Source organism: Dermacentor variabilis, chromosome 3 (genome assembly GCF_050947875.1).
Source record: "Dermacentor variabilis isolate Ectoservices chromosome 3, ASM5094787v1, whole genome shotgun sequence".
NCBI lineage: Eukaryota > Metazoa > Arthropoda > Arachnida > Ixodida > Ixodidae > Dermacentor > Dermacentor variabilis.
Genome location: NC_134570.1, coordinates 102,381,516 through 102,392,861, shown reverse-complemented (window position 1 = coordinate 102,392,861; position 11,346 = coordinate 102,381,516). Strand labels below are relative to the sequence as shown.

The window sequence follows — 11,346 nt, the reverse complement described above, 5'->3', positions numbered from 1 at the left end:
CATCTCTATAGAGCTGTAGCGATACTGCTAAAGCTGTAGGAAGAAAATGTGCCAAGGAGATTTCTACATGATCTTTACCAAGTGTAAAGTATAAAAAAATGCATATACAAGCAAAAACAAACAAACAAACAAAAATAAAATACGCTTACATTCTTGGTACTGCTTCGACACTGCTGCTTTGTTCTTTTCTTTTTTTTTTTGAGAACGAGCGCTCTGTCGCTCTGCGTAGTGCGCTGCTTTGAATTTCAACCTCCCTTTGAGATTGACAGTGAAAGATTGACCCGGCGTTAAGACAATGCTGGGGTGTATGGAAAACGCTATTCTCTTTTTCTCTTATTTAGCTGTCATCCCTTAGGTACAGGTGCCTCCTTTCTATGAATCGTCCGTAGACGAGTTCCTATAAATTGTCGTCCCTAATAACGTCAGGCACCAGCAGAGCAGTGCCATTCTTGAGAGTCTTCGGAGGAACTGAAGCAAGACCATGGTGAGAGTTGTTCTTCTCTAGTGAAGTAACATATTGCACCGCATCGAGTGGTCGCCGCGTATAAAACGATGGCTTTCTTCTAAGAAGTGGCGATTTCTGGAGCTTATTATGTGATCAATAGGTGTGAGTTAAAGTTCCATGCAAAATATGCTTTGCGTAGAGGATAGTGAACGTGCTGACGAACTAGTGAAATAACTGTTCAATAAAGAAAATGGCTCCGCACATTTGTAAACGGAAGGCCTACTGTTGTGAAAGATGGGGACGTGGTACATCCAAGGAGAGTCTAGCGATGATACCAACGGGGAGAATCTAATCACTGGGGCTGAAGCGCGAATCAGCAAGTGAACCAACTAAGGGCCTGTTACCTTCTGGAAAACTGGATTGAGATAGAGGTAAAAAAAAAGCGAGGTATTTTACAGAGCCTCTGAGGGTTATTGCTGAACAGTTAATGAATTTAGTTACTTTCCATGACCTATCACAGCTATTTAGAGCACCGACTGGTCTTCGCAAAACCGCTAAAGCCATCCTTGATCTTTGTCGTGTTGGGAGAGGTATACTAGGGAAAGATTCCGTAGTTTACACTCTGGACGATATATCAGACCACAAGCTAATAACTCAACGCTTAATCTGGTCCATATACTGAAAAAAAGAAGTGCGAATTGTTCTAATTTTCAGACGTGCGAATGACGTAGGCGTTCTGGATGCGCTGGACGACTCGTCTTCTGATTTTTTTTCATTATATCAAGCGAGCGATTGCAGTGCCGATAAGCTCTTGCAATTCTTCAAAAGTCTCGCGCTCAAGGGCATCAAAGATTTCGTGAGTCACAGGACAAAAACAATTAAAAATAAGAACACCGTGGCTTAATAAGGAGGTTCTTCGCCTTGAACGCAAGGCAAAAAGGATAAGAAAAACGTGCCGGCAACACCTTTCCCAAGCCAACGTATCTAAACTTTTTGACGTACGCCTGCATCTTAAAGACAGTACTTCAACAGCGAAACAACCACTACTTCAATGTAACTATCAAAAACTTTCTCTGTTCAGCTCCGGTTAAGTTCCGGCAGCATATTCCTTCTGCGCGAAAGTCGCAGTACAGTCTTTCTATTGATGGTGAACATTAATTTGAAAACCCAGCTCGCATCAGCTTTTAATCGATTTTTCTGCTCAAAATTTACTCAGGACATTAGCAGCCAACGGCACTTCATTCCTATAATTAATGTTCGACCTATTAGCGACGTTTCCGTATCTGAGCAAAGGTGTTGTCACTATTGCCAAATTTGGGCTGAAAGAAAACCCCAGGAGTTGACGGTATACCCATTCGTTATGGAAAATAGAAGTGAGGCGTGCAGACAGGACACAAGAATAGAGAAGTGGACAACACGAACGCCGACTATCAACTGAAGGGAGCACTGAGGCGAAAAAGGAACAAAGAAGGTATACCCAGCATTTTTCTTAACTACGCTCAATGGTGTTCGAAGTGCTTATGTAGAGTATTTAAAAAGTCATTATCGCTAGCTCAAGAACCAGTCGAGTGCCAGTACGGATGTGGAACATCCTTCCGTTCTCGAGACGCCTGCGGCAGAAAGGATGTTCCACATATGCCACCAAGGTTTGTGAGTGGTGGCGCTGGCTAGCACTCGCAGGGTTCTACTAGGAAACATAAGTACCCAAGAAAGTGGATGGGGAAACGGAGCCGCGGTAGCTCCATTGGTAGAGCATCGGAAGGGAAATGCAAAGGTTCTGGGATATTTACCCCCCTGCGGAAAGTTGTTTTTTCATCCACTTTCATTACCATTAATATATCGTTTGTTTAGTTCATTTATTAGGCAAAAGTAATTTCCCCTATGTCGTCCTTGGTGTCAGTGTTCGTTGGCTTCTTATGCTATTACAATATATATATATATTATGTGCAAGCGACGTTATGCAAAATATGTACTGTCTGAATTATGTATTTGCATATTGTACCGGACTCCTGCTCACAGCCTTCCCAGGCTAGTAGTATTCCTGAAATAAAAAAAATATAAAGTTAGGTAGGAGGCTAGCCATTACTAAGCATTACAAGCTGCCTAGCACTTGTGGGCGATTAGGAAAATCTTCAAAAAAGGAGAGGGACATCTACATTCATCGATACTCATTAATAAACACGTATGAAACCGTGGCACTGCGGCTCATCTTATGGCGTGACATGAGTGATTCCCACTGAAATTTGCAAAAAAAAATATCTACCTCAGTTAGATTTTTTTTTGTTTTCCAATGACTCTAATTTCTTATACTCCTGCATTTGACGTCTAGCCTACCAAACTGTTTCGAGTGAAGCTTGTATTTTCTCACAAGTGACGTTGTCGCGGTCACGCAAAAACCAAGTTGCTCCCAGAGCAGAGCAGCTGCGGGAAAGGCCGGTTGAATGAGTTTACAGCTGATGAGTTGACACACGCAAGAGCTGGGGTCAATAGAGAGAGACCGCGGAAACTCGCAATCAAAACGCAGAAGTGAAGAAACGTGGCAGCAGCAGCGAGCGACTTGGCCTTCGACCAGGCGCTCGCATCAACGCTAACTACGTCTTGAAAACGTACCGTAGTGCGGACACTGTACCCATCGCAGATGAATTTAAAGATACAGCGGTCCGGCCAGGTGCGCGAGGCCGCCTGGGCCACCCGGAGTAGAAGGCGCCCTCCCCCCCTCAAAACCCTTTGTTCCCTCCGAAGCCTTGCGTGCGACGGAATGCGGTGCGCTTCCTGCTCGCTTTCCGCCGTTGCGGGCCCGAGACAGGCACGATCGCTGGCTCACCCTCGCACGCTTTCCCTCACACATACAGCCTAAGACGCGCAACGGCGATTTAAATCTCCCGTGGACTTAATACGGAACCTCACGGTAATGGTGACGCCGACGGAAAAATGGCACCTGGGGTGTTTATATATTTGCTATCGCAATAAAAAGAAACGGGTCCAAACGACGCTTGCAGGAGCGACAAAAACAAAAAAGAAAGGATAATCAGAAATTTTCTCCCTCATCAAAATGTTTTTTTTTTTGCATAGAACTAAAGTAAACTGCTCCGTACGCGTCTCTTTCCACCAAACCTAAGAAAAAGTGCTTATTTGTCTGGATCGCTGTCATTTGAATAAGGAACCCCATGCTACGTTGGTCTTCTCAGAACTTCCAGACAACACAAAAAACCGCCCTTATCGGCACCAAAAACGTCTTAGGAGCGCACGTTTGGATTATCTCATTTGCCGCGAAAGAAAGAATGTCGTCAGTCATAATTCCTGTCCTTCAGGTTCTGGCATTCAGAAATGAAACCAACGCAAAAACCGTTTCCTTGTGCAGGTCCGCACCAGCCTCTTCATGCTTCTTGCCCTGGTCACCGTCTCTCAGGCATTCCCCCCTGTTAGGTTCCGGTACCTGAAAACGAAAGGCGTCCCTCCAAGGGGCGATCGACGACCCCCTAAGCCAGCTCCGAAATCTTACTCCGAACCGGAAACTTCCTTTCTCATGCCGGTAATCTCTGTTGGTCCCGTGGCACCAGCATTTCCGCCCGTTGTCACAGGACCATTGCCGTTGCCGCTGATACCGCCGACGACGCCATTCATAGCGGCGGATCCACCGGCGACGTCCTTCTTAGCGGCGAATACGCCGGCCGTGATACCAGCGACGCACGTCGTAGCAGCACCAACTCCCTTTCTGAGCACAGTCACTCGGCCCGAGAACCTCACCCTCACGTCGAGGCTCTCATCGGGACCGAGCGTGACGACCACGGTGTTCCGGGCCCCCGGCGGCGTCTCGGCCACCAGCGTGCAGCGCGTTGAGGGCTCGTCGACCGCCTTCTTCCGCGAAGCCGACACCCTGACGAAGGTCAAGCCCAAGCCAGTCAGCATCCTCGTTCCAGCAGTTGGCACCGTCCCCCAAGTCGTCCAAGCCATCCGAGCTCCAACTACGGTGGTGGCGCCGCGCAGGCCCCCGTTGAGCGGCTACCTATTTTACGGAAAATAAAAGCGCAGTGAGTCACTGCGGTTGATGAGATGCAGCAGAGCTGTCCCTCGTGCTTTGGTGTCATCGCTGGAAAAAAGTATGGCGCGAATATTTTACTGTGTTGCTGCTCCATAAAACGATTGCATACGACGATGTTGCTCCATGGAAATTTTCTTCACAGGCGAATGTTACTGAAAAGCAAAGTCTGCTAAAACAGCTTAAAGTGAATGAATTTATTGTGATCTGTTATACCGTACCTATTTTTTTCGATGGAGGGAGCGACAGCATCTAAAATTCTAGTAAGTATGCTTGCGCATAATAATTGTGCACATATTGCCTAGGAAATACGCACGGTATGCCTGATGATGTCGATATCTAGTATCTGTGTATGATCGTGTGATATCACCGAAGGCAGCTCAAGTGACTCTAAGTATATATATATATATATATATATATATATATATAGCTAAAATAACCGGTCAAAATGTCTTCTTTATAGCAATATTATAGTGTTGCAAAGTGTCAGGAAATAGACAAATAACCGCACCGTAGAGCTTAGTATAGTTGTTGCACAGACTTTCGAGTAGGAAGCGACTTCCTGAGCATGTGGCCCTAGCTTCCTTCGCTTTCTGGCATGAGGGTGACGTACAAGTTTCTGGAAGAGCTACACTCTTGCCATATATTTCTAAGCGAAACGGTATCTCAGCATTTTGTGCGATAATTACATATTGTTCTCGATTATTGCATCGTATAATTTCATATGCCAAGAAACTGCATATTGATTGTGACGTGTATTGACAAGAAAGGCGAAAGAAAAGGCGGAGCCACGGCTGTTGAAGTGCATCTAGTTGGATACCTTAACATGAAAGGCGTAAACGGAAGGAAGTTAAATGACGAAAGAACGACAGGAAGGGAAAACTCTGTGCACGCATGCTGACGAGCAGACTTGGTTGCGCGATTCACGCAGAACACTTGCCCTAAAGAAAGCAGGTGCTAAATTCACAAACGTAAATGCTTTTTGTCACCGGCTGGCCACCTTTACTAACATGTTCACCACCAGGGCTCGCTCAAATTTTATCTCAAAAACGATTTCGCTGCAAGCGGTGATACGGGTCCAGAAATGCGCTTTCACTCTCTTGTGAACTAGTGGAAGGTGGGGAGCGTGTTATTGCACTTGCCTGTGGGCGGAGAGCAGACAATTGTTCACTCATAACAATGTGTTGAAGAGTGATTCTATTTGCACAGCAGTTCGAGAAGAAGGGCCCTCTCTGTGGTCGACATTTCTTCGCAGCTGGCGCTGTCGCGCGCAGCTATTTCCGCCATCCAAATTGCCCCTGAATTGAATTCCGGAGTTTCACGTGCCAAAACCACGATTTGAATATGAGGCACGCTGTAATGGGGGACTCCGGAGTAATTTTTGAACTCCAGAAGATGTTTAACGTGGCCACAATGCACGGAAACACAGGCGCTTTTGTATCTCGCCCTCATCGAAATGCGGCTGTCAGGGCCGGTATTTGATCCCGCGACCTCGGGCTTAGCAGCGAAACACCATAGCCGCTAAGCCACTGCGGCGCGTTCAAGTTTACCCTTCAGTGAGCCTTCGATAAGGCAAATCCTAACCCGAACTGACGAAGAAGAGAGACCTCTCGTCGGTTAACTTCAGATGGTTGGTCGGAATCGTTACTAAATGTTTATTCAGTGTAGTCTGGCGTACCTTAGATTTGGAGTACATCAGTGTAGTAACCAGAACAGACTATGCCTGCCCGGAGCTGAGCCTGCCACTCCGCGTAGGTTCCACAAAGTGGAAACGGGGCGCAATAGTATTTTTCAGCGGATGTTCGAGTAACCTTATTAGCTTAAATGTTTATATTTGGATGAAAGTGGCTGGTTTATCGCTGGAGAAAAATGTCTTGACTTTCTGATAACCTATGGTGCGAAAGTTCCAGTGTTTCCCGCATTTGCTCGTAATGAACTCTATGTGACACGAAGGACAGCATAATTCGCTTTGAAGTTATGAAGATGGCTAATTTTGGCAGGTGTACCCCATGAAGAGCTGTAAATTTTATAGTCGTAGACATAATGACATGAGAAAGTTTCAAATTGCAGCGTTGAAGTTTGCATAGTAAAACAATGCCGCCACTAAACTAGGGCCCTATAACGTAAAACTATTCCAATATGTTTCTATTCCAATTTCCTGACGTCAAATTTGCGTATACCACCGACGCAAGCACCGGGCGGTCACCCACAGGGTTGTCTGAACAGACCAATCAAACGCTCTCCTCGTTCAGAGGAGGTCACTTTTGTTTGCTTGAAAAACGAATAACATTGCCTACACTGAGTGGCTTGTCTTATCTAATTGGCTGACAAGAGGCGAGGAGAACGCTTAAGTGGAGAGGGATTCACTGGGGCAGAGCCACTGCACTGAAAATCGATAACCGGATGAAGAGGGTGGTGCCGGCGCCTGCGATTGGTCGGCTTTCCCTTACTTAGCTTGTGGTGGCTGGTCGAAAATCGCGGCGGCATGCAATGGAAGCTTAAGAATGACGCTAAAACTGACCCTCAGCAAAAATAGATGGCAGAATGAGGTGTTAAACGTGCCGAAAGTGCTTGAAAACCTTACACGGTAACGCAAGAAGTTTTATTATACGCAAATACACCCATGCTCTCCGGCAGCTGCGAGTAGCCAGCGTCTCAGCGATCGGCCGCAGCCATCTTTTATTCCTTTCGGAATGGGGCAGCCTGCGGCTATTCCGAAAAAAAATTCAGTTTTGTTCGGCATATTAATGCATCTTTATCGCGTACACGTCACTTTGATGCGGAGAGTTCGTGCGGTTTTGTGACGTCGCGTGACAGGCAGGTGAAGTGGGTGCAGCCCGAAAACTTTTTACCAATAGCCGAGGGCTAATGGCGAAAAGGGGCCGAATCAGAAATAACTGTTTTTCTTTTTCTGTCAAATCATACATAATCAGTGTGTACACATCATATCAGATGGGGATGTATTGCGGTTTTCATGACGTCGCGTGACAGACAGGTGAAGGGGGGGGGTGGTCGAAAAAAGTTTTTGACCAATCGCGGAGGGCTGATAGCAGAATTGGAATAGAAAAGTTTGGAATAGTTTTACGTTATAGCGCCCCTAGTGAGTGTTGTCGAGCAATCGTTATACCTGTGCCTGTGGTCGCTGTATTTTTGATAAAAGAAACGTAAAGAAAGGGTACTTAAATGTATTCTGATGTCCACTTTCAGCACTTCTTTCTTCAAGCCATGGAATTTGGAGATGTGCTTCGCTTAGGCTAAACAACACGGAGGAAACAGGTTCATTCCCCGGTTAATTAGTGTTATGATATGTAGACACCGAAAAAGGGTGGACAGCTGGGATAGGTATGACACTCAAAATGCCAATATAGGCAAACACGAAGACCGGCCATTGACAAGGGCTGGTACTGTGTCGGTCACTGCACATATCTTTCCGGGCCGGGCTTTTCTGAGGGAAGGCCGGTGAGATTCTGGCAAAGGGTCCTGTAAAATTTCACACATGATTTTTTATTGCATTATATGCCGTGATTGTGAGCCTCGTGAGCCAACTATTGTTTGTGCTGTTGATGCGCTGCGCGGTAAGCGATGGAATAGCGTATGAGGATGAAGAAGAAAATTTTGTCTTTTTGTTCGGACTGTTTTCATAGGCGCCTCTGTTTCCTTTATCTGGCATGTATATATACAAGTCTTTGATGTCATTTACTTGGTGGTTCAGTGATTGGGCAATCTTCAGCAGTTCATCACCTTTTTTCATTGTCAACTTTTTCTTCATGAGGTCGCAGGCTCGATAATGTACCGACTTTGGTTGCCCCACTGCAACATCGTAGGAATGCAAAAAAAACAACAACAGAAAAGGAAATGCTGCTAGCTTGTGTGACATTGCAGAATCGCAACGCAATCTCTGGGGAAGCCGCTTTTTGCGGGTAGTTGAAATAATTATTTCAATCCCCCGTAATTAAACAGGGAACCCGCTTACCACTCGACCGTTTGAAACCTGGCCCGCGTATGACGCTTTCGAGCACTTCATCTGGAACTTGTGCTAACAGCTCTGGTCATCTGTGAACCATACGTGTACGTTTATTTGATCTGCATCACGTGTGTGACCACTGTAGTCGGAGATCGTGCATCGGTCTCTCTCCCCTCACCGTGTATTCAAACGAAAGCAAGTCACGTGCCGAACTACTTCTACCTAGTATTGTGTTACTACTCTAAAGCAACAAATTATGCTTTCTGCTTGTCATTCAGTGATGACCACGGAAATTTAGACAGGAACGTTGTACTGAAATTCAGCCAGAAAAAAGAAAGCTGACATTTCGCCTGTAGGCAACATTTGTTAATAAAAGGACAACGCTTCGCAGTACTTTCATAAGTAATTTCTTGCGAAGATCGCCATCATCACATACTTTGACTGGAGTGAATTCTAACGTATTACTCGACAAAACCAAGATTTAGTTATGAGGCATGCGTAGTGGGGGACTCCGGATTAAATTTTGGCTGCTTGGGTATCTTTACCGAGCCTCCAAGGCGCGAGACACGGGCGTTCTTTCTTTTTTTGTATTTCGCCCCCATAGAAATGCGGCCGCTAGGGCCGGGATTTGATCCCGTGACCTCGTGCTTAGCAGTGCAACACAATAGCCGCTAAGCTAACACGGCGGGTAGACTGTTGCCTACAAGTCGCCGATATCGTGCCCCTTATTTTCACCAAATATAAGCAAAGTGCATCGCTCAAAGAACGCAGCAAGACAATCTCGGAACCTCTTAAATTGCCAGCAAGTGGGATTGAAACTATGATTATTAAATATTTGCAGCATTTCTAAATAAGCCAGACACGGTAATATATATCTACACATTACACCCAATATGTGCCTCATTTTTCACTTAATACAAATTGGGTCTTATATAAAGTTATTTTAGTATTTGTGAAACAGTTGCGAATGACGGCCGTGTGTCAGTGTGGCAAGATGAAATAAATAATTTCCTCCGAATCGCGTAGTCCACCTGTACAGAATAAATTACTGCTGCGCGTCACACAACATGCTTCCTACTTCGTATAAAAAGCACAGTGCTCAGCGGCTGAAGCTCGCTACTCGGAGTGTGTAGATGCCGATAAATTTTGATCCAACCGATGGATGCTGGGGACGTTGTACCGGTGCATTTTTTTGGTCACGTGAGAGCATGATCCTTTCTGGTGCATTGTTAATACATTTGGAACTTCAGCCGACACCCAGCACTCACCAATGGCTTAACAAGCGCCGGCCTCCATGCGGCGCGAGTATTGCGTGTCAAAGGCTGGAGCACTGTAACTTATATAGTTCACTGGGGAGGTTGGGAAAACCAACTGAACTTCTCATGCAGCGCATAAAATATGGGAGAAAGTGAACATCCAGTAATTAGTTTCAAAATCGCATTGATTAGTCTACACACTTCAAAAGGACGGTACGCGTCGTCCGTTTCCATGACCAGAATTTTTTCTCAATACGAAATTGCGCTCGTTTTTGGTCCCTTCCCTGCAAGGGTAACGTGATAAGTTAGTAAACGTTTCTGATAACGACTCTCAACAGGTTGACACGAGGGTTGAGCGATTATCATTTAGCCGCATAATCAACCCACACGCATAACATTGTGCCTGCTTACCATTCCTTGTTTCCCACGTTTTATTGAAATTCTAAACTTCAACAGAGCTCTAGCTTGTTCTTAAATCCTTGAGAAAAAGCCTGAAACGTTTCTCAGCTCTACTTTTCACACTAACAATTTCATGGTACAAAGCTCGTGCACCCAGCATTCTGTCCACTTTAACGAGCCACATGTGGCCAAATTCACTGCGGAGTACATTGCTATGGCGTCTCTCACAGTCCCCGCGCTGCAATGGTGTCATGAAACTAACGAACTAAACAATAAATGCCGCTGGAGCGCATTAGGAACATGTTCTGTCTTCATGGTTGCTCATGCGTGCACTGTCAAAGTTTCCCTCTTGACTCAGAGGTGCCCTCGACATTGAATTTCTTCCTGGTTGCGCAATTGATTTTGTCATGCGAAGTAATCGAAGCCGCTGCAAATAACTATTGCGAGCGCTCTTGCGTATCACATTCATTGAAGTCCATTTGCGAAAGAGACCACACCTTCGCTACAATCGCCTCATTAATATTTTTCTCGAACACGTGCCAAATTCATATTTCTTATCGCGGCTAAGCCACCTTACGTCTTGGATACACCGGTTAGGCAAGGCGCTGATTTTCCTCAAGGAATTAGCTGTCCTTCATCTGTTTTTATTTTTGTCACTGTCTCCTAGCACATTGTCAAAACTTGACTTTCGCGAAACAATGCCCCGATTGGAATCTTGGAAGTGAACACTGAGCCAAGATGGAAAGCTAGGCTAGTTGGCAGGTATAGATGGCAAAGGTTACAGTGTAAAATATGCACAGGCAACAAAAGAACACTCTCCAGAACCGCTGTATCTAAAATAACTTTATTGTGGGTATACACATTGGGGTATCAGGGGAAAGGCAAGAAAAGTGCACTCATGCTGCAAACACACTACACTACCAATGCCAAGGGAATAACAGCGCAGCACACATCAGCAAAAACAACATAAAATACGCACACTTGAGACAACCGTAAATCATTATTTGCGAGACCGAGATAAGCTTCTGTGATCTACACTAATGTGCCAGGAGCTACACGATTATTCTCTTGACAGGTTGACATACTGTGTAACAGCTGTATCATGAGAAGCCAACAAACACGGACACCAAGGACAACACAGGGGAAATTACTTGTGCTTAATATATGAAATAAAGCAACGATAAATTAATGGAAAAAAAGTGGATGAAAAAACAACTTGCCGCAGGTGGGGATCGAACCCACA

General features: G+C 45.4%; 1 protein-coding gene across 1 annotated transcript; it reads left to right on the top strand.

The window, feature by feature from the left end:
• Positions 1–333: 333 nt before the first annotated feature.
• LOC142576119 (uncharacterized) lies at positions 334–4,503 on the top strand. Its single transcript, XM_075686074.1, has 2 exons — positions 334–484; positions 3,807–4,503. Exons 1-2 carry the CDS (start codon positions 482–484, stop codon positions 4,467–4,469), a joined length of 666 nt encoding a protein of 221 aa, XP_075542189.1. The 5' UTR covers positions 334–481; the 3' UTR covers positions 4,470–4,503.
• Positions 4,504–11,346: the final 6,843 nt, after the last annotated feature.